This window comes from Cucumis melo, chromosome 2 (genome assembly GCF_025177605.1).
Source record: "Cucumis melo cultivar AY chromosome 2, USDA_Cmelo_AY_1.0, whole genome shotgun sequence".
NCBI lineage: Eukaryota > Viridiplantae > Streptophyta > Magnoliopsida > Cucurbitales > Cucurbitaceae > Cucumis > Cucumis melo.
Genome location: NC_066858.1, coordinates 25302089 through 25326812, shown reverse-complemented (window position 1 = coordinate 25326812; position 24724 = coordinate 25302089). Strand labels below are relative to the sequence as shown.

Here is a 24724-nt window from a genome sequence, read left to right as displayed (position 1 = left end):
TATGTGTGTTTAGACCTTAGAGCCACTTTTAATTCCTGGCAGTTATTTCCCTCATTTGTGTTCTTTTTGAATTATATATATAAACACAATTTGGGAAGAATATTGAACCCCCAACTTACAAGGAGGAAGGTTGTGTTAATTGTCATTTGAGCTAAAGCTCATTTGGACCTTTTGAAACTGTATTTGAACCATGTATACTATTTTAATGGACAGGAAAATATCTGTTCACAATCCAGTGTAAGCTGTTGGTGGAAAATATTTAAAATGTCATTTTCGTTTATGTGGAGTCCGCTTCGCTTCCGACAATGATTGTCTTTTTAGCTCTTCATTCTTCCATTGAAAAGATACCTTGATGTGCATCTATCTTGTTACATTCTACCAAATGTCTAATCAATTTTTTTTATGATAAATTCATCTAATTTCTTTGGTGAAATATTTTATTTTTAATTATTTATTTAATGTAAATGATGTAAAAGCGTCTAATATGGGTATGTGCATCACTCCATATTCTTTCAATGACAATATTTGTTTTAGTTTATAATATAATACATCGTTTAGAATACGGTATTAACTTGATCTTAAAAGTTGGAAATCCAACCACACATTTTCCAAAGGTCTCTCAAACAAATTATTACAAAAAAAAAAAAAAAAAAAAAAAAAAGAAATCACATCCGGAAAATACGTGCAAAGTCAAATTAAACGCTTTCAACTAAAATGTTTGAAATTTATACTTAAAAAACGAAATTTATTATAATACTAAAAACTTTGCCATTCTATTTTATATATATGTAAGAGTAATTATAATAAATAACAATTTTTAAAATAATTATTAAATATATAGTCATATTTTAAAAAAATTACAAATATAATAAAATTTATCGATGATAAACTTCTATCGTTGGACTTTTATCAACTCTTATGATTTATCAACAATAAACCAACATTTGCTATATAATCTATCAACAATAAACTCGTATCATTGATAGATTTTGACATATTTTGTTATATTTGCAACTTTTTTAAAATGTTACTATATACTTAATTATTTTGAATATAATTGTTTGCAACTATTCCCAATTCTAAATTTACCGATAATAAACGTATGGCGCTATCTTCCTTAATTTTTTTCCCCAAGACTAAAATAAAATGTTCATTAATTCCAGCCTTGCTAATTTGGTTACGGAATTTCAATTAAGCTGTTGAAATTATAATTAAATCATGCTATAACTCAATTTGTTTAGAAAAACAATATAAATTATATAAATTTCTAAAATATAGGTAGACTTTATAATCTATTATTTTTTAAAGATTTTGTTACGAGGATTTTTCTATTATGTAACATATTATCAACTATATAATATTTAAAAATATTTAATAAATTTTGTTTTTAAAGTCAACTACAAATGTTAACAAATTATAATAAAATTTCGGACTCTAATAATAAATTATCAGTTAATATTAAATCAATAAATGTTATATATATATATGAGAAATAAGATCTTCAATTGAAAATATGTCAAAAATAGAACATTTAACATAAAGTATATTAAATTCTATCTAAATGGCTGGTCAATTTTTTTTTATTTTCTAAAAATTCCCCATTCGATTTATCTAATAAAGTTATTTGAAGTGTTTATTCTTTTACAAACATATAGATTAGAATGTTATTGGGCCAAAACCAAAACCCAAGACAGCACAAAGCTCCCCCGATTTCTACAACGAATACAACTCTACCACTTGTCTAACAAAGCAAAAAACCAAACGCCACAAAACCTTTTTAAAAGCTCACTTTTCAAAAGCTTATCCAAAAACACCATTTCCAACGAAAAACGATTAGAAAGTAGAAGAAAAATAAAATGTATGCATGAAAATCTGAAAGAGAAGAACACAAAACTCGCAAAACTCTTTCAGAAACAGCAAATAAAGCAGAGATAATAACAACCACCTTATTAGATCAATCGATCTGTGCAAAATATGGCCGCCATGCTCATCGTAGAATCTCGCATGCGGATGGAAGTTTTTTGCACGTAAAACAAAAACATTCTAGAAAGGATAAAACAAAATCTATCAAAGCGGAAGCAATGAGACAATGGTTCAAGAACTTACGAACTTCGCAAAGAGGCAGTCGAGGAACGTAAGAAGGAAGAAGAAGTTCGAGGAGTTTATATAGGACATAAATTCTAGGGCAAAGTTTTGGGTTAATGTGGTAGGGTTTCGGGCAGGGGAAGGGGCAGGTCGGCGTTTGAGAAGATAGGCTGTGGCGGCGGTAGTGTGAGTGCTGCCCCCTGCCCGGCCATGTGAGCAACTTGCCAACTTGCACTCTCTTGTTTTGATTTCCCAAATTAACGAGGAACTCTGTCCAAATTTGATTTTTGAATCCAACCGTCCATTGTTCTCATAGACCGAAATCAACGGTCAATTTTTTGTCTCAACCTTTTTTAATTGCTTGGGAATGAAATTTAGATCTATTACATTAACTACATATATATTCGCAATTTTTAAACCTTTCTTTAACTTTATGTAAATAAAAATAATAAAGGATTTTCCATATAAAATATAGACAAATTGTGATGGTTGATATTTATATGTATACATACATATATATTTTTGAAGTTAAACAAATTTTTGGAAATGTTTTTTGAAGTTACAAATATGGCATAAAATTTAAATATGATTCTGATATATTTTAGTTTTGGTATATTAGTCGATGGATATCATACATAAAGTATGTCGTTTGTTATACAATTAATATTCCACAATTTTAATTATTATGGTGATTTTTTTTTTCATCTTAATATCACGTTAGCTTTCTTTCAATTAGTTCGATTCCAATTGTTAGATTTATGTTTTTGGGATTAGTTTACTTGTTTCCAAATGTTTTTGACTAATTATAAGTAACAATTTTAGGAATAATAATTAAGTATGTAACATCTTTAAAAATTGTAAATCTAGCATAGTTTATCTATTATGGTTTATATAAACAAAATTATTATCGTTAATGAACTTTGATAGATTTTACTATATTTGCAACTATTCTATTTTTTTTGTCACTCTCATGGTATATCTCAATTATATTAATATGCTATCAACGTTGTATAGTTAAGTTTAGTTTTGACATATTTAATATTATATATAGAATATTTATACTTTATATTCTGCATTTGAGTACATCTATATACCAGATTTTAAAATGGAAAGAAAAGTAAGATTGTTTGTGCATCAAATATTTACTTGTATAATATATCATTCGATCAAAAAACAATAGTAAATATTACATTGGTGTATTTGATTAACTCATGCAAAATTCAACTAAAATATGAAAATATGACGATGGTGTATCTTAGTATATCAGTAACCTTTAGAAAAAACATTTTGAAATGTATATGATTAGAATATCAATCTTCTTAGAATTACATTCATGTTATTTAATTTTAACAATAAAGTTGGTATATCAATGTACATTCAAACATGACTTTGTCCATTAATTTTGATGTTAATGATATAATACACCTACGAATTTAACAAAATAAACCAAAATATTTACCAATATAACCCAGAGCTGAATTTACATTTTCAGAAATATGTTTTTCTGCATAGTTATCTGACATACATCAAATCTTTTGTCAATCGTTTCCTTAACCAACAAGTGGAGTATAATTTCAATTAAAAGTATTGGTGTCCTTCGCCAAATAACAATAAGAATAAGAATAGTAAGAGTAACAATAATAGAATAAACATCAAATACATAGTTTTCATTTAGAAAACAGTGAACATAAATTAAGAAAATGCACAACTTATATACGAATGAAACTGATAACTTGAATGTTAGACATTTTGGTTAGTTACAAGGTGGGATTCATTTCTGTACAAGTGGGAAGTTTTCCCGTCAAGGAAACCGACATACGAGAGCCAAAAACACAGATCTCAGGTAGCTGCTATCGAAGTGTTGAGGGCAAAAATCAAAGGGGTCATACTGCTGACCGTGGAAGAAGGGTTGGCCTCGTATGGTAACAGATATGGATTTTTCTCATTTTCAGCTATAAGGTTATGTTATCCATGGGGCTAAAAGACTAAGGAAAGAACCAAATGAATATACATTGTATTTGCCTTCATTCAACCTTAACCGCTTCTAAAGATTTTAACTCATCCAACAGACGCTTTATCTCGAGTTCAACTTCCTGAATGTTGCTCCTAAGCTGTGTTGCCTGCACCCAACGTTGCAGTAATTTAGTAATGAATGAGAATAAGTCGTTTAATTTTCGATGTCCAATTTATGAGCAACATCAATATTAAATAACACAGGATTCTATCTCAAAACTAATTAGCTATCAGAGTAACCTCATCTATATGTGATTCTCAACATGCTCCATCAGATCAAGATATTTTTTTATTGAACAAGATACCCGATTGGACTTTGTGAGGTTTGATACCATATCAGATAACATGAGATTCCATATTAAAACCAACTGGCTATGAAACGGATAACTCAGCTATCTTATAAAGAGAGTGAGGTCTCCTTGGTTTTCTTCGGAATAGATTCTGGACAATCAGAAAGAGTATGATTTTCTTCATAAGAATCTCTTTTTCATTCAAGAATTGTTCCACTTTATACCTTGAGATTAAGTTCTTCCTCCCGCTTTTCATACTCTGAACAGCTATACAGAAAAACAAGGAAAATTAGTGTCGTAACTTGTAAAACTTAACATGACAGTTCATTTCCTGCTGATCTGAAACTATATGTGGATTGGGAGAAGTTCATTTTTAAACCATCAAATATATTTCCTATTAACTTACTTTACACGAAGCTTCATATTTTGTTCCAACAAAACGTTATCCTGTTGGTTGTTCTGTTGACGAGCACGGACAGACTGCACAATGACACAAAATTAAAGTTAATTTAACTGTCATATAAAAGTTGAAAAAGTAGCCATGCTCAAATTATGTGGCATTTAAAATATCATGAAAAAAGAAACCACTGCGGGAAGTGATTAACAATTTGGCTGCCTAAATAGGTTTCCGTGAATGGATTTGTAATTTATATATAGGAATAGGAAGGCCAACTAATACCAATAAAATACAATAATCTCAAGAGAATTTTATATCATTCAGGTCCGTTATAGATAGAACTGGATTAACACAACAGAAGCAAACCATGAGCTGAAATGAAAACAACAAAAAATGGAGAACAATTTGTCTTAAGCCCTTTCACCTGTTCATCTTCTGTGAGAACATCTGCCTTTCTCTTCATACATACTCCTGCACCAACAGCAAACTTTAGAACTAAAGAAAGCAGACGTCAAGTAATAATAAATAAATATTCAACCAAGTAGAGACCTTCTCTAGATTTTCCGGGTGTTTCCAGGGTAAATTGTTCAGGTCTTCCTTTAGTTTCTTTGACCGTAAATGGGACCCGTTCATTCAACATCCTCAGATGTTCCAATGGAACACGTTGATTCAACATCTGAGGATGTTCCGTGCCAGCAGGTACTGTTATGTTGACTGGTGTTTTTGAGGGTGTTGTCACACGGAATTGTTTTCTAACTTGATACCCAACAAGTCCGCAATGACAATCCCTGCCAGATAGATAGATAGGCAAAATGAAGGAAAGACACGAGAAATAACTAAAACCGAGTTGAGTAACTCATGCCTCCATAAAAGGAAAGGCAAAAAAGAAAACTACAAATGTGATCATAATGGCCTAAAGCTTTTAGCAAATAGCTTACCAGTATTCCCAAGTCATATCTTTCAAACGAGCTTCAAGCTTCTGGAAAACAGAAGTTCTCTCAAAGTCTTGTTTATTATGTGTAGGCTCAATAAAATTTGCTTCGAGAATACCTTTAGATATAGAGGAATATCAATGACCATCAGCTCACATGTAAAACAAAGCAAATTACGAAAGAAAATGCCCTACCAACAACGCCTCTTCCTCTACAGTCTGAATAGCTTACAACCCTCCAGAATGGCTGGCAAATTACATAAAAAGACATTAGTCTGATCACTGATGCATTGTGTTCATGTGAGACCAAATATGGAAGAATAAACCAGTCAGCTCCTTTACATATATGCTATAACGAACCACACACGTGGGAGCATATATGGAGCGTGAAAGCTATGTAAGATTGTAAAAGACCACAAGAGCAACTATAAAATATTTTCACAAAAGCTTAAGTAGAGTTGAAATAGATTACATTCACAATGGCGTGATTAATATATATTTTAAAGGAAGCATCTAGTTTTAAAATATAGTTTGATTAAATATATCTTCATCTCTATATTCATAAAAATATATACATGGAAAGAACCAGAATCCAATCTTTGACCAATCTATATGGACCAATAGACAAGTGACAAGAAATAGTAATATCTGAGACTGAGCAACAAATTGTCGTGTATCTGATCATGAAGAAAACTTCAGCTTGGATATTGATTTAAGAAATACCATACCCATTTTTCAACATAGAGCTAATATATCAATAAAAAAATACGGGATATCCAGAAACACATCAAATGGAAACAGGAAAGGTCTATAATGGTTAAAATGAGGAAGGGAAAGGAACGAAAATATGCTATGGGTCAGAAAAATGTCAACAAAAAGTGAGAGAACTTACCAGAATCAAACGATTTTTGTGGTAAACATTAAAACCATGTATATTGACATCTGGGGCCTCCTTCAGGAACCCAATTGTAGTAACAACCACACCCTGAATAGTGAAAAAAGAGTTAAATACGTTTCCATCTTCATCACTTCACTCTTTCTTTCTTCTTTCTTTCTTTTTTCTCCTCATTTGTTTTAATTCTTACAAGATACACGATAAATTAGATGGATGATTGATATATGGTAAAAGGAGAGAAAAGTACACCAGTACATGAGTTCACTAAAAGCATTTGAGAGACTTAGTTACTTCCAAAAACTAGGCTTAGATATATTTATTTATAAACTCTTACAAGCAAATCCAAAAACATAGACCAAAAGTAATTTTAAAAGATGTGTCCCCACAAAGAGCTATAAGGTTCTCATTGCTAACCCTGTTGACAACAAATGACAAGTTTCCATTCTTAGGGCCATTTATTTGCCAAGCCAAAAAACTATCAACATGGAAAAATCACCCAAAATTTTCAAAGAAAGAAAGAAAAAACATGAATGAAAAGATAAATGCTACCTCCACATGTCCACCACTATGAGGCTTATACAAAATGTATTCGATATATTTGAGATCATCAGCAAGATTATGATGCAGAACAACCCTCCCGCGCAATACTATCTTGAAATTTTCAGACGTCCGCAAATACAATATAGATAAATATTCCTGAGATGCATGAAGTGTAAGTACAAAACTTAAGTCCTATGTAAAACGAAGCTGTAACATTCCTTTTACAATTCAAGCTTACACGGAGAGAATATTGCAATCGATTAGCAATGTGCCGCTCATTGATTGCCTTTGATGCGGGGAGAGCGGCCATCTTTTTTACATCTCCGTCAATGCAAATATCCTGTAACACAGAATCAAGAGAAAAATCTTCCCAAATAAAACAATAAATTAAAAAAATAAAAAAACAAAAACACAAACAAACCTCCTGATCTGTATCGAAGTCCAGCTCCATTCTGCCATCTCCATTATACCACAAATTATAGATGATTACTTTTGTGCCATGAGATCCGATATCATCAAACTGCCATCAGAGTGAAATAGGTTAAAAAATGGGCATCAAAATTGGTTTGTACATGACAGCAGTTAAAATATGTTTTGCTTAATAAAAGGTGTTAAATGGCAGGGTAATTCAGCATGCCTTGCGAACTTACAAAACTTTAGAACAAATGCATATACAACTATAGTAATTTTTCATAATTTGGAATTTTCACATCTTCACAAGAGTTAAGCAAAACATTATTTTTTTTTCCTAAAAAGGTAGTGAACGTAAAAGACTCTAGATATAGTCTAACGAATCAATGGAGTGATAGTATTCCTGAGTGCTACCCAGAGATTGGAACTTGGGCGCTGTCATCACAGCAATATTGCTTTAGGTATCTTATTCAGTCACTTTGGAGCTCTCGGAATAACGGATGGATAGCTTTGGAATTAAATGGCACAGTCAGAGGCATAATGATTACTGAAAGTCCTCAAAGATTCTTCCCCAACATAGAGCAATGTAATCCTATCACGGAACAGGCAAGAAACCTTGAAGTACCCTTCACGGAAGAGGAAATTCACAAGGCTATTCAGGATCTAGGTAATAACAAATCTCCCGGACCAGACGGCTTCTCTGCTGAATTTTTCAAGAAAAATTGAACAATCCTCAAAAACGACATTTTAAAGGTATTTCAAAATTTTTGAAGATCTGGAATCATCAATTCGAAACAGACCTATCAGCTTCATTCCACGTCTATACGAAACCATTGCAAGAGTCCTTTCAGATGGGTTCAAAAAAGTTCTTCCACACACCATCCCCAAATATCAAACAGAACCAAATTCTGGATGCATCACGATTGCCGATGAGATTATCTCAAATATGCTAACCAAAGGAAACAAGGAATTGTGATAAATTTTGATATAGAAAAGGCGTTTGACAAGGTTGATTGAGGCTTCTTAAATATGATCCTAAAAATCAAAGGTTTCGGAAAACTTTGGAGTAAACGGATAAAAGGTGGCATCTCTACAACAAACTTCTCAATCATTATCAATGGCCAACCAAGGGGTAAAACCATAGCTACCAGATCTGCTCTCACCATTCTTCTTTGTCATTGTTATGGACTATTTCAGTAGAATGATGATTGAAGCACATGATCATGACTGTATCAAAGCTTTCTATGTTGGAAGAAACTTACTACCAATCCATCTCCTCTTCACAAACGACACCATCCTCTTTACTGAAATGATTCAAACTCGATCAAAAATTCATTTAGCCTTGTCAAATCTTTGAGGATGCATCAGTATTAAACACCAATCACCAAAATTCTGAACTCGTGAGTACCAATACGACTAAGGCAGACATTAGATCGATTGCTACATCCCAAGGCTGGCTGCAAGGTTGGTCAATGGCCGGGTACATATCTAGGTCTTCCTCTGTATGACAAACCCTGTACAACCACTTTTTTTGAAATCCTGTTATTGAGAAGATTGAGAAAATATTACATTCATGGAACCACTCCAACATCTCCAAGGGTGGCCAGCTTACCCTCCTCCAAGCCACTTTGTCTAGCCTTCCTACAGACTACCTATCACTTTACGAAATGACATCTAAGGTGATTTTTAAAATCGAAAGATTATACAGGTATTTTATGTGAAAAGGTGGCACTCACAACGTCAAATGGAATAAGGTTATCAAAACTCGTTCCCTGGGAGTTGGGAATACAAAGCATTGAACACGAAAAAAAGGCTCTCCTTGCAAAATGGATTTGGCGCTACCACCGTGAAGAAAACGCTATTTGGAAACAAATCATTATTTTTTTCTTGAAATAGAGGCAAGCCTCTTAAATTATTATTAATAAAAGAGTCTTAAGCTCAAAGTAACAAATCATTATAGCCAAATGAGGGGCGATTTCCCCCACCATTGGCCCAACACATCTTTCAGCAATACAGTCAAAGGACCATGGAGATCCATCCTTCAACACCATGACCTCATAAAGGATAGAGTCAATCAAAGTGGGAAATGGAAATAACACCTCCTTTTGGAATGATAGTTGGATTGGTTAAGCCTCCCTCCCTACCCTCTTTCCTCCCCTGTACAACTTGACTACAAACAAACCGGCTACTGTGAACAACTTTTGGGAAGATAAACATGGATGGAACATCAGGAGAAACTTGAGAGAGAAAGAATTTGAAGATTGGTTGGCTTTGATGAATCTCCTATCCACGGTCAATCCTACTACTTCTAGAGACAAATGGACTTGGAACCTCGACAAATGGGATCTCCTCCTCCAAATCATTGACCATGGATTTGGACGCAAAAGGTGAGGAAACAAACTCTTTTCAATGCCCATTTGGACCGACATCTACCCAAAAAAAGCCAAATTCTTTTTGTGGGAAGTTGGACACAACGCTATCAATACAACTGATAAAATCCACAAGCACCACCCGCACATTGCCCTTTAGACCCACTGCCGCTGCCACCTTTGCTTCTCAGACTATCAGACCCCCAACCATCTTTTCTTCCATTGCCATTTTGTTAAATGATTATGAAAGGAAATCACTATCTCCTTTGGTTGGTCAACCCCTCCCCATATGAAATTCAAAGCATTCTCACATACACACTGACAGGGGCACCCTAAACATATAGTATCATTTCATCCGTGCTTTCCTATGGACTATCTGAAAAGAAAGAAACAACCGTACTTTCAAAGAAAAAGAAAGGTCCTATGACACAATATGGGAACTTACTATCTACCTAGACATGACTTTGGTGTAAATGTACTTTTTTTAATGCATTTGAGATCTCAATTCTATTATAACCAATTGGAGAAATCTATCGTAACTCCTTTGCTATTGGGCTCTTGCCCACCCCTCCCACTCTCCAGTACTTTCATAATACATCAATAAAAGATATTTCTTATAATAAAAACCTAATTTTAAGATTTCCAATTGCGCCTACTGATCCTTGTTTTTTAGAATACTCTTTGATAATCCTCTGTTACTCTGAGCTTTGTCTCATTTTAATTATTAATGAAGAGTCGTTTCCTTTTAAAAAAAATCCTAGTTTTTTCAACAGAAAGAGAAAGAATGGAGATGAAACTAAAGTTACATTCCTTTCCGAGGCTAATTTTGGTTCTGCAGCAACCAGAACACAAATAATGTCAAAAGGAGGTTGGTTGAACATCTCTTACTTGCTTAAGAAGTTCAGACTCAGATGAGTACGGAGACCACTGTAGAAGTATGGAAAGGTTAGACGTAAAACGTTCCCTCCCATGCAATATTTCCATTTTGCCACTTGATGTGTTATATTGATAATCTACCTGCAGTACAAACATGAAACATTAATTCTCCATTGCATTAAAAAAGTGAGATCCAACAAGAGACAAGGATAACAAAACCAGCACCATATTTGAAGTGCATAGGGTGAGGAATCTCCACGGGCAGTAAAATAAGTCTGAGAAAGTATCTTAAAAAGAAGAAAAGAAAAAAGCTAATATGCATAACCTAGACATTAGACAGGAACAAATTTAAATCAAAAAGCAAGGCCAGGTGGGGTTATATTTTTCAAAAGAGAAAATGTAATCACACCAAACGGTTCTATACAGAAAAGATGAACAGATTTCTATCAAGGCGAAAAAAACTTGTTTTTGGTTTAATAATTAGCAGGTCACCAACCTTGAGCTATCAATAACGTGGCATCAAACCAAAAATAAAAATAAGAGCAGAATGTAATTGCAATAGATGACCAGCTTGAGAATAAGGTAATTTTCTGTTTAGACTTCCTCTAACCACATTTTAGGAAGCAAAAGTGTTATCCCATCCATTTGTCCATGTTATTACTTGTGATAGATTAGGTCCGCACTCGAAGTCCACTCAAAAGGATGAAATCGTTTCTTTTGTGGGCTGGTTTTTTTGTACGCCTTTTGTATTATTTCATCTTCTCTCCACAAAATGTATTTTCATCTAAAAGAGGATAAGGATCATACCTACTCATCACCACTCTATAACACAACCTGCAAGACTTGAATGAAGGGACCCCAACAACCATTTGGCCAAAAAAGCCTCATAGTGTACTCTCAAGCACCCAAAATCAATCCGCTTCAAAACAAAAAACACCTACTGCTTAACTAACCTCATCCCCTGCCAACCCCTTTCATAAAAACTCCCTCATCAACCTCTCAAGATTCTTACAGACCAAGTTGCAAAACATTTCTCTCCACCCCATTCGAATGTCCTTCCAATTTAAAATGTCAAATATCTTCAACCCTACCATTCTATGATTCCCACTTAAACTCGAAGTCAAATTCAGATCCTCAAAACAACATTGGAAACTATTTCAAGTCAACTCTTGAAACATTTCTTTCATCTCATGGTGTTGTTCGCACAAGTTCATGAATAGAATTGTCAAAAGAAAAACTAAACACCTTAAAGTAGCATTGGTCTTTTCGATGCTTTCGAGGAATGAAAGGGGAGGTTCTTTACTTGGCAGGTACTTCATGGTCGTGCTAACAAGCTGGATGGGCATGTCAGAAAGATCCCATTGCTTGTTGAGCCTTTTTGTATTGTGACTTCGCAAGTGATGTCAGGGACTCCTTTTTCCAGACGTTTGGCATGTTGATTGTCTGTCGTGCAAATGTCAATACTATGATCAAGGAGTTCCTCCACAATCCACAATCCACCTCTTTGGAGAGAAAGTTGGTTTCTTTGGCTCATCAGAGTGTGTGTGTGGTCTTGTAAGTTTTGTGGGGTGAGTGTAATAGTAGCGTGTTTAAAAAAGTGGAGAGGGATCTTAGCTTTGGTTCCTTTTTCGTTTTCACGTTCCTCTTTGGGCTTCAATTTTGAAGACCTTTTGTAATTAATCTATAGGTGTGATTTTGAATAGCTGGAGACCTTTCTTTTTTGTGGGCTTGGATTCCGAATGTATGTGTATTGTTTCATTTTTCTCTCTTTTATTTCTTGGTGAAAGTTTTTCTTTTCATTATAATTAAAAAATAATAATAACTACAAAAATTTTAAAAATAAAAATAAGAAAAGCTTCTGTCTGTTTGTTTGTCAATCATGATCCTAAACGTTTTTGGGGGTGAGGCAATTCTCATATCAACTTTTCTTAAACTAAATACCTAGTCGGATCCTCAATTTTGAATCTCATGTTTTCCTCAAAAATCAACCCCAACTATGAAGTTTTTCCTCAAACTTACCTCCTCATGTATTTGGTTGTTTTTTCTTTGTTCACAATCATACTCCACACTTGGTTAAATTTGATCCAATATTCATTAAGTGCAATTTCCTAGGTTATTCAACACATCAGCAGAGGTACAAATGAAATAGATTCACCATCGACAAAAGAATGTACATATTTAAGAATGTTGTTGGGTTTTACGTCCTAAAACTCGTGATTTGTGAATGTTAAATTATTCTATTATTCAATAAAGTTGTTGTTGAAGAAGAAATTTGTTCATTATAAATTCAGGATCCAATATATGAAGATCAAGTTCAAGTAATAGTCTAAAGGGTCTCTAGTATAGGAATAAGGCTAGGCGTCTTGTTAAGGGAACACTATGGATATGACCTACTTTATAATTATCACAAAAGAAGTGATTACGAGACTTTCATGTAGAAACAGGATAATGAGTGTGCCTATGCAATGAGATTGTATAAGACCAAACCATGAAATAGTCACTTTTACTTTATAACACCGTAAACCGATTAAAACTGACTACTTCGATTTTGATATCCATTTGAGATTATGGCATCCACGTGTATTCAGGCACCTCTTTATTACTTGACAACGGAATGGAATGGAATCCCACCACTGCCGACAATCTCACCCCATAATTAAATATCCCATTAAATGAAATCCCACACCAACAACACCTCCTCGACAAATTTCTTTTACCCACTATTCACTAAGGTACACGCCTCATAGGTAGAAGCACATTGTCTATGCCTCTATACATACTGGTATGAACTTCCTTTTGACCATGTACATGTGTAAACCTTAAGGCATTTGAATTACAAGGCATGCCTCGCCACAAGGCGTGCCTCAAGAAATACACCTCAGGTGATTTTGAAAACAATAGCCCTTTCTCTCATCTTAAACAAGACTTCTCATTAAATTACTCTCTCATATTACCGCCAAGCTCTTTCTCAGACCTCAACGATTGGTTGGATCTTACTTACAACATTCCCTATATTGGGTATTATGGAGTCACTCCTTTAGAAACAAAGCTAAGTCTTATGATGTATCCTCAGACCAGCTTCTTTATGATGCTAGGATGCCATAACCTCAAATGGATATCAATTTCCACTGTTCATCTTTGACATTTAACATGCAAAACATCAAATTTTGCAATAGTAACAAAACATTGAAGAGGACTTCAATTTTGCTTCTACACATAACCAAACATAATGATGAAACATACAGGAAAAAGTTCTAAGCTACATATAAGTCATAACTATTTAACGAGAAAGTGAATTACCATAGGCACTACAATTCTGTTGTAGCCTGAACGGGTCAAAAATGTATAAGATAGAAGACCAATACTCTGCGTTGATACGCTGGACCTGGGAACATAAAAAACAAACCTCAGTGAAGAAGGAAAAAATGTTTAACCACTCTTTTACTCTTTCTAAACGGAGGTGAAATTGAAAATGTCGTGCATCATATAGAGCCAAAAAAGTCTAGTGGTAATCCTGTCTAATCAAATAAGTTTCACAAAGAAAAAAAAAACATAAGTATCTTATTTACGACCGTCTGTCCAATCAATAAGACAAACATCTTGGACGAAAGAAATATCACCATTTATGGGCAAAACTAAGACATTCATATGTACAAATTTTTAATGTTTGTCTTATTCAATGATTAAGTTTAGAGCCAAACCTATTATTCACGTGCCGACTGAAAACAATAACATCTGCACCAAGTCTCATAGTGCTGGTTTTGAAACCATTTCCATCTGGAAGGCTACAAATGAACCAATAAATGCAACAGGGAAGGAGCTTAAAATGTAACATTAGAAAGTGATTACAAATTTCCATACATTGTCCGATAGCTGATTTTGACTTCTTATCTGAGAATCCAAAGCTCATACACCTCCTCATCGCTTCAGGATCCATTCCACCTCCATCGTCTAGAAAAAAGTGGTCAAATTTTGAAAGCATATTATTAGGCAATTTAATCTACAAGTATAGCAAGGTTGAACAGATTAAGTAATAAGGGCGACCTAATTGAAAAAATAAAATTGATATCAAAAAACATTTGGACAGATAAATGACAGTACCTTGAATTAACAAAGCAGGACTTCCATCTCTTGCATTCAAGATTTTATCCACATTGACAAAGGTAGCTCCGTTGGGGATCTATCCGTTACAAAAAAGAAAAGTAAGAACATGATCATACACAGAAGAACACACCAACGCCTCAACTTACAAATACTAGACACTGAAAGTACTTTATTTGCATTTTCAATTTTTAAGTGATCATCGTAAACTTGAAGTATAAAGAAAAATATGCCTAATCAAAGTTTTATTACAGAAAGGTGGGGTTAGAGGGAGGAGAAGAGAAGTCGAAACGATGGTTAACCAAGAGAAACAAGATAATACCCACAGTATAAAACCTCATCTCATAAATTTTAATCAATATAAAACGAGCAGGTGAGAAAATCACCTCATCAACTGCGTTATCAAGCAGCTCTGCAACAGCTGTAAACAGAAGGATGAAAAAATAATGTGGTTTTTTTATAAGAAACAATATGATAGAAAGGACAGTTGATGTGAAGAAACAATTGGGAAATTGTTTGCCTTGAACATTCAATAAACAACATACAAAACATAAGCAAACAAAGACACACAGACGCACACACATGAGTTCAATACCTCCAAAAGCCCATTTGTGTGAAGTAGCATTTGAATGAAGGAACATAGGGTGGACATGGAGATGGCCCTTGGAACCTGCCAGCAGGAGAAAAACCATCAGAAACAAATGTCTGGAATCTAATAGCTCTTCACAAAGCCATCTAGATCAAAAGTTCAATCCTGCATTACTTTGGTAAGACTACTACTTTTCTGACCATAATAAAAGCATGAAAAATCACAACATATTAATTTTAGAAAATGCCAAATCTGAAAAGGGAAAAAGTGGCAAAGTACTTTGAACGGTGACATTAGAAGCAACTCCATCATTATAGTTCCCAGCTTTCCAGAATTGTCGACAAACTGGTGCAGGACACAAAGGAGATGGGGATGTAAGGCCAGAATCATCAGCTGGAGATGGCACCTGATCCAATATACTAGAGCTACTCTGACCAGCACTCCAAACATTCGGGCTCCTATTCTCATCAAATCCTTGACTAACAAATTCATTATTTAGTTTTTCCTGTTTGATGGTATTCTTCTTTTTTATGGTATTCTTCTTTGTGTGCTCTTTTGATAAGACCACACCGCCATCAACTTCTGGCTCCAACTTCACGGCTTTCAAGTTTGATCCTTCCTCATCGTCACTTGACAAGTCCACAATGTCAGTAGATATCATCCTGAGCAAAACAGAGAAGGGTTGTTCCCTTCTTCAAGTCAAGTAATACCACACAAGCAATATCGTATTAAAAATTAACATCATATTACTTCGTAGCTGTGCATAAGAGGACTCAAATAAGATAAGAAACATATGGCTATAAAGAACTTCTCCACAAGTAAATTAACCTATTTGGTAGGCAATCTGAAAAACTAAATTTGACAACAATGAAAACATAGTCGTATTTTATATTTTCACGTGTTCAATAGAAGATTTAGAAATCCGTTCTCAGTTTTAATATGTTTTGATAACATATTTATAAATCATCTTAGTAAATTAGTATTAATTAAATTATGAATTTGTTGCACCTTAAAAAAATTGTAAAATTATTGTTTTACAATATCATATAATTTATAATATACTACATTTTACATAGATAAAGATAAATGAGTTTATAAAATGAAGTGATGAAACACCGTGTGTTATTAAACTATCATTTTTACTATAATTATGCATTTTACCATTTCAAATATAAAATCCACATCCGCTGAAAGCATAATTTAATCCCTACTGTAAAAAACAATTATCATTTAACGATTTAGTCTTTCTAGTTTATAAGTACATTGGGCCCTTGATCAATTTATTTTTTTTTTGAAACGGAGACAGGCCTCTTTATTAATAATGGAAAATGAGACTAATACTCAATGTTCAAGAGAAATATATCAAGAGCTAAAAAGAAAAGTCAAAACTACCAAACAAACTGCCCAAAAATGATCTCAGCCAATACAAGGGAAAAAAGACCAAAACAAACAACCACAAAGAACAAGCTAAAAAGGTGAAATCCAACAGCTAAACAGAACCAAAATGAAGAGATCTGCATACAAAGCATAATGAGATAACTCAAAAGAAAACATTCGAATCTAGAGACTAGCAAGAAAATGCAGCCAGCTATCTCAAAGCTATCATGCCAAAGTAGAGATCTCAGCCAATACAAGGGAAAAAATCAAATTAAGTTTTATTGATATTTTTCATGATAGGAACTAGATCTTTGTAAGTTTCAAGGTTTAGAGACTAAATTATTAAATGTCAAAGTTTAAGAACTAAATTGTAACAAATTGAAATTACATGGAGTAAATTGTTTTGAATTAAAAGTTTTGGGACTAAATTGTTGCTTTGATGAAAGCTTAAAGACCACAAGTACATTTTAACCTACTATTAACCAAAAATTTTATACGCCAGGGAACATACTGAGATAAGTGGACTATAAACAATGTTGGCCTCCAAATATGGGATGAGCATAAATAATGTTGGACTCCAAATATGGGATGAGCATAAACAATATTGGGCTCAATATGGTATGCGTATAGACAATGTTGGACTCCAAATGCAGCTTCAACTGCATTAACAACCAAACAAGGTTGTGAGAAAATTGATTAGTATGTGGACATAAAGAACCAAAGAGACAAGCTAGCAAAAAAATAATTCTTTAATCTTTAAGATAAATAGATATGGATTGTGTGTATTTTAACTTCTATTTCTTCGTTCATCCAGATTTGTTATGGCCAAGCCTTTGACGAATTTGTTACGGAAAAATGGGTTTGTACGGACTGAGGAAGCAACCAAGGACTTCAATCACATGAAACAGCTGATTGTTTCGTTGCCAATATTGGCTCTCCCAACTTCGAATAGTCGTTCATAATTGGAACTTTTTTTTTTTTTGTTTTTTTTAAAAGGAGATTGATCTTTTTATTAATTATAAAATTCAAAGTACAAGAGAGATATACAATGAGTACAAACAAAGAGACCAAGGGATCAGTGGGTGCATCTAGACATTTTAACTAGGTTGACACCCTTAGCACCTTCATCATCTCCACAAAAGAATAAAAGAGAAAACAAAAGATACTAGTACATCAACAATGGGGCAACAAAGAAAGACTAACAACCAAGAGCTAAACCATACATAGTGGCAAACAAAGGTAAAGACTCAATACAAGTACTAAGATCCCAACTCGAATTGTCGTTCATAATTGAAATTGATAACTCGAGAACAAGAACACGGACCTATTGCATATTTCAGCCAAGCCTTATCTCTACAAGCACGAGGGGAGTCTATTTATGAGAGAGAATTAATGTCAGTCTGCAACAATGGAGACACTATTTGTTAGGAAGAAAATTCACAATAATTTTTAATCAACAAGCATTGAAATTCTTGGTAAAACAAAGGGAGGTAGCCTTAGTTCCAAAAATTGGCCAACTATGTGTAGTAAGATAGTTGATGCCCTTTCCCAATTACCACAGTCAATAGACTTAGAAGTTTGAATGCTACACCATCAATTGACATAGAGGTGGTACATCAAGATGAGCAACACGACGAGGAATTGAGAAAAATAATTTATATATCGGAAAAGGATCCTAAAGAGGTGCCTAAATACTTGTGGGAACAAGGAAAGTCATTCATTCTACAAGGGCAAGTTAGTTGTTTCAAAAAATTATCCTTGTATGTCGGCACTATTACAGACCTTCCACGACTCGTTATTAGGAGGGCATTCCAAGTATTTGAGGACTTATAAAAGGATGGCAAGAGAGTTATTCAGTAAGGGGGTGAAAGAAGATTTAAAAATATGTGGCCGAATGTGTAGTTTGTCAAAGAAACAAGACAGAAGCAGTGTTCCAACAGGACTATTGCAACCCTTGCCCATTCAGAGAGTGTGGGACAACATCATCATGGACTTTGTGGAAAGATTACCAAAATCAAAAGGGTATCAATTTGTCATCCGGATTTGTCGGATTTGTTTGAGTTTACAACTCACTCCGAAAAGAGTGTTGAAAAAGCAAGGGAATAGTGGCAAGCACAAGATGAATGGCTCATTAAATGGTCCAAAATGTCGGAAGCAGAAGCCACTTAGGAAGACAAATACACAATGACTCAAAATTTCACAACTTTCCACCACGAGGACAAGGTAAGTTTCGAGCCTAGGGGGAATGTAAGGTCATTGATAGTTCACAAGTATGAGAGAAGGGTAAAAAAAATCAATTCAAAGGCAGAAAAATCAGAAAAATTGTAAGGGGAGGATGATAAGAATCAGGGAGATCAAGGAAGGGACCACGAAATACTAGGATGTCATATTGAGGCCGGGTTAAGTAGGTGCATGGCAGATGGAAAAACGTGTGGAGAATTTAAGGCTTGAAGAAGCTGATAGAAGAGGGAGGCGTTCTTGAACACTTCCCTTATCTTTTCTGTCTTTGAGGATTGCTTGTTTTTTAATGAAATCAATGACTCTCGGTGAGAAAGAATGAGAGAATACAAGGACATACAGAAAAAATCAACCCACCAAAACACCCTTACTAAAGCAAGGGGACCAACTAGGTAAAATGTTACCGACAGATTAATTACAAAAGTTCTTCGAAATAGAAACCTAGAAGGGACACGTGAAATCTAGCCAAAACCAAACCTTACTATACTCCCTCTCCCTACCCTGAAATACTCGTTCATTCCTCTCGGCCCAAATGTCCCAAGTAACAACGCACACCCCGATAAGCCATAAAAAAAACCTTTATCTCTGAAGGGTTGATGGAGGAGGAACTCCTCAATCGTCGCTTTGACGCTCCGAAAGCTAGCAAAACTAACACCAAACTCCTGGAGGAAAGAGCTCCACACAACCCACGCATAATGACAATCCCAAAAAAGATGATCAAGATCTTCCTCCGCCTTTCAACAAAACATACAACAAAAGGCTTGACAAGCGAAGTTCTCCTAACAAACCTATCAACACTATTAACCTGACTAAGCAAGACTTACTAGATAAAGAACTCAACTTTCTTAGAAACCTTAGTCCTCCAAACCACGTCAAAAACCGACTCCTTAAAGAGTGTGGCATCCAACAAATGACTAAACAAAGACTTACACCCATAATCTCGTCTAGGATTAGGGTTCCACACAAGAACATCCCTTCTTCCCTCCCTAAAATTGCACCTCCCAAAGCAAAGAAATTTGAGAGGCCACCTCTATTGTTTCCCTATTAGTCATATTATGACAGAACCCAAAAGAAAACACTGGATTCTCAAATCCAACCAAAAGATCCAAAATCATACAATTTTTGGAAGAGGAATGATAAAGATGCAAAAATAATGAACAAAGTGAATCCTCCCCCACCCACAAAACCCGAAAGAGAAGAAACACGAGGTTCTCAAATCCAACCAAAAGATCCAAAATCATATAATTTTTAGAAGAGGATAAATGATAAAGATGCAAAAAAAAATGAACGAAGTGAATCTTCCCCCACCCGTTGATCCCTCTAAAAGTATGTGCCCTAACCAAGAGAAAGTAAAGAGCTCGAAAGAGATATCCTTCCAAGGATTTCAGTGTGTGCCTTTAACCCCTTTCATTGTCCAATCAAAGGTATGGGAGTCGTCCTTACTCACAATAATCCTACGCCATAAAAAATTAGGTTCAAGAGAAAAGCACCAAAGCTAATTGGCCAACAAAGCTTTATTGCAAATTCTTTAGATTACCAATCTCGAAACCCCCCTGACTCACATGGAACCCCACCACCTCCCAACTCACCAGATAGAAACTGTGACCTTCATCCACCTCCTCCCACAGAAAATCTCTCGTGTGCTTTTCGCTCTTACACACCAAACTAGGGGCCCTGAAAAGTGAAGTAATACATCAGGATCCCACTCAGCACGAATCTAATCAGAGTTAATCTACCAGCTTTTGAGAAGAACCCTTTCATCCACACGGCCAATCTCTTATGGATTTTCTCACAAATAGGAGCACAAAAGGACTAAGCCCTCATATTGCCCCTAGAGGAAGCCAGAGAAAATAAGAAGGGAAGGAACCAACCTCACCAGCTAATTGTGTAACAAGGAGCTTCTGGATTATCGACCAGCTTTTGAGGGTTGCTTGTTGTAGTAAGGAGCTTTTGGATTATCCTTCAACAACATAGAAGATTGTGTTTTTTGAAAGCTTGGTCTCATCCCAAGGGATGGACTTCCCTTGTTTGGCCTGAAATTGGCTTAGATGCATCAATTGGTACCAGTAGTCAGTAGATGACGTTCTCAAACAAAGCAAAATCAGAGATGGCAAACATGATTGCTTGTACAAGGTATATTCAAACCTAAAACACCTTACCACCACTGTTACTACCACCATATCATCCTTCCAACCATGTTCATCAATAATAAACATCATCTTGACATTATAGCCCATCCAACCAAATCACAAGCAAAGTAAATTATCATACAAGAAGCCTATGAAGTAGACGATGAGGGAGATGAAGAAGATGCAGACACTGACATTGAAGAAATTAAAAAAGAAATCATATGTGGTATTAGGGGTGTTCAAAAAAATCGGTAACCCGACCAACCCAGATTAACCAAAACCGTAAGGGTTGGGTTTGGTTAGAAAATTGGAGAAAAAAGAAGATGAGTCGGGTTGTGCAAGTAAGGGGTCGGGTTGACCCAATCCAACCCGATTATGTATAATATATATACGTAATATATCTATATATATATAAACCTAAAATCAAAAAGTAAAACTATTTTGAATGTACATCGTAGACTTGAAATTTGAATCTATATATATATGTGTGTGTGTGTATATATATATATATATATATATATATCACCTTGCTCCTTGAATAACAATTTGTTCACCTTGCATATTGAACAACAATATCAAAATTTGTTAAATTATGAAGATATGAAGAAAAAAAAAATCAACCTGCCAACCCAACCCGGATATTGAACCGATAAGGTTCATATCTTGCACCTTGGGTTAGACCCTTGCATATTGAACCGATTCATATTTTGCCAAACCGGATACTTTGGGTTGGTCCATAATTTACCTTCAACCCGACCCAACTTGGCTTATGTACACCTCTATGTAGTTTATGATTGCCCGTCCTTGGTTGATAGAAGTAAGAAACCGAAAAGAAATTAAGGCAAAAGAAGAAACCAAAGACGATGACCATAACTATAAATTAGAAGAAGCAAATATAGATGTTGTAAATGATAAAGAAATTGAAGAAGATGTTGTTTCGAAGTTCGATGTTGCCATAGGGGTTACGAGATCGCCCTTATCATGGAATGTGAATATATTGATTTGTCAAAGGAGCTCATCAATTTGAACATGGAAGTGTTGTCGACAGTTGAAGCTTTGCTAGAGAAGGGAAGTTTAGCAATGGTAGCTTCATTGGAGAGTATCTGTTGTCCATGCCTCGTCAAAGGACTTGTCCATAGACATTAAAGAAGAAAAGAAGTGGATGTCAGCTCGGCAATTTCACGAGGAGGAAGAAAGGATTATAAAATCAGGGGCATGTTCATATTTTCTTCAAAAACCCTAATGGATACCTCTGCCTATTGGGTCGAATAGTCCACACAAGCCAACATTTACAAATCGAAGCAGTTTTCATGTTAGGCCTAGAAATGTCCAATTTTACAAGGACATAGCCTCGCAAGGACCCACCGCGAACAAGGACTATGTTCTATGTTGAAGGATTCCCCGATTCGATGGGGAATGGAGGAGGGAGAGGGGAAAAAAATTCCCTGTGAGGTAAAGGATAATGAGGACAAGGAATGCATTCCCCGACACCGCCACCAACCCATTCCCTATTCCTGCCCTTGCCCCAATTACACTTTATTTAGTATATTTATGTTAATATTATTATATAAATAATACTTTTAAAATTTAAGTATGATAGTTCCTTAGGCCAAAATTAGACTAATTTATCATGAATTTCAAATTGTGACTGAGCGAGCGAGCCGAAGAGCGCGATCGTGAACGAGCGAGCGAGCGAGCCAAAAGCGCGACCGTGAACGAGCGAGCGAGCCGAAGAGCGCGACCGTGAACGAGAGAGCGAGCCGAAGAGCGCGACCGTGACCGAACGAGCGAGACCGTGATCCCACGAGCGAGCCGAAGAGCGCGACCGTGACCGAACGAGCGAGACCGTGATCCCACGAGCGAGCCGAAGAGCGCGACCGTGACCGAACGAGCGAGACCGTGATCCCACGAGCGAGCCGAAGAGCGCGACCGTGACCGAACGAGCGAGACCGTGATCCCACGAGCGAGCCGAAGAGCGCGACCGTGACCGAACGAGCGAGACCGTGATCCCACGAGCGAGCCGAAGAGCGCGACCGCGACCGATCGAGCGAGCCGAAGAGCGCGACCGCGACCGGGCGAGCGAGCCGAAGAGCGCGACCGCGACCGGGCGAGCGAGCCGAAGAGCACGACCGCGACCGGGCGAGCGAGCCGAAGAGCACGACCGCGACCGGGCGAGCGAGCCGAAGAGCACGACCGCGACCGGGCGAGCGAGCCGAAGAGCACGACCGCGACCGGGCGAGCGAGCCGAAGAGCACGACCGCGACCGGGCGAGCGAGCCGAAGAGCACGACCACCACCGGGCGAGCGAGCCGAAGAGCACGACCACCACCGGGCGAGCGAGCCGAAGAGCACGACCACCACCGGGCGAGCGAGCCGAAGAGCACGACCACCACCGGGCGAGCGAGCCGAAGAGCACGACCACCACCGGGCGAGCGAGCCGAAGAGCACGACCACCACCGGGCGAGCGAGCCGAAGAGCACGACCACCACCGAGCGAGCGAGCCGAAGAGCACGACCACCACCGAGCGAGCGAGCCGAAGAGCACGACCACCACCGAGCGAGCGAGCCGAAGAGCACGACCACCACCGAGCGAGCGAGCCGAAGAGCACGACCACCACCGAGCGAGCGAGCCGAAGAGCACGACCACCACCGAGCGAGCGAGCCGAAGAGCACGACCACCACCGAGCGAGCGAGCCGAAGAGCACGACCACCACCGAGCGAGCGAGCCGAAGAGCACGACCACCACCGAGCGAGCGAGCCGAAGAGCACGACCACCACCGAGCGAGCGAGCCGAAGAGCACGATCACCACCGAGCGAGCGAGCCAAAGAGCACGATCGTGATCGAGAGCGTGAGCCGAGATTGTGAGAGGAAAAAAGGGATGGGAGAGAGGAGAAGATCGAGGGAGATAAAGAAAGAACAAGCAAGAGAGCAAGAGCCAATCTACATGCGCATGTGTTTCTTTAGGTAATTAGACTCTAGTTCGCATAGGGATTGAGAGTTGGGCATTAATTTCAATTTTACAGGGTTTTCATGTCATTGTAAACAAATATTCAAACAAAAACCTAATGGGTCAATGAGCCAAACTAAAAAGGAAGAAAACGACGAACCTCCCCCCCAAACTCAAACAATCCACCTCAACTCAACCAACATACATGTCCCCAAGACCAAAAGGAGGTACAACAAATAAAAAATAGAACTTACATTGTCGGCAATACCTTTTGAGTTCCCGTTTAGAAGAGATTGGGGAGATTCACCTGAAGAAGACCCGTTTCGTGCTTCACACCGGAAAAATAGCTCAACTTGGACCCACTTTGTGGAGAGGTCAAAATTAGAAAGAATTTGTATCAGCAAATTCTGGCAACCCACCGTCCCTTTCTGAAGAATTTGCAACCCTAAGTAAACTTCTTCCCACACAAACAAATCAGCCGCGTTCGGTGGACCCAATTCCTGAGTGGGGGAAGTTGGATGGCATTGTATATACTTC

General features: G+C 36.7%; 1 protein-coding gene and 1 non-coding gene across 10 annotated transcripts; both read right to left on the bottom strand.

Annotated features, from left to right (window-relative positions):
• Nucleotides 1-3777: 3777 nt before the first annotated feature.
• Nucleotides 3778-24724, bottom strand: LOC103502402 (protein MICRORCHIDIA 6). 9 transcript variants are annotated; one of them, XM_051081123.1, is made up of 22 exons: nucleotides 24442-24696; nucleotides 18199-18274; nucleotides 17386-17533; nucleotides 15777-16186; nucleotides 15504-15578; nucleotides 15295-15329; nucleotides 14909-14987; nucleotides 14669-14758; nucleotides 14509-14584; nucleotides 14108-14192; nucleotides 10820-10948; nucleotides 7573-7671; nucleotides 7390-7491; nucleotides 7161-7307; nucleotides 6609-6701; nucleotides 5912-5963; nucleotides 5724-5835; nucleotides 5335-5573; nucleotides 5210-5256; nucleotides 4795-4868; nucleotides 4613-4655; nucleotides 3778-4205 (listed from the first exon to the last, which is right to left on the bottom strand). In XM_051081123.1, the coding sequence occupies exons 4-22, from the start codon at nucleotides 16156-16158 to the stop codon at nucleotides 4110-4112; spliced, it is 2055 nt and encodes a 684-aa protein (XP_050937080.1). In that variant the 5' UTR covers nucleotides 16159-16186; nucleotides 17386-17533; nucleotides 18199-18274; nucleotides 24442-24696; the 3' UTR covers nucleotides 3778-4109. The 9 variants fall into 9 exon arrangements, with proteins under 9 accessions (XP_050937080.1, XP_008464556.2, XP_050937083.1 ...); XM_008466334.3 differs by having other exon boundaries at nucleotides 15777-16159; XM_051081126.1 differs by lacking the exon at nucleotides 18199-18274 and having other exon boundaries at nucleotides 24456-24724.
• LOC127148351 (small nucleolar RNA snoR2/U65) lies at nucleotides 11203-11333 on the bottom strand. The gene has a single exon (XR_007819226.1). It is a non-coding gene; the product is annotated as a small nucleolar RNA snoR2/U65 (small nucleolar RNA).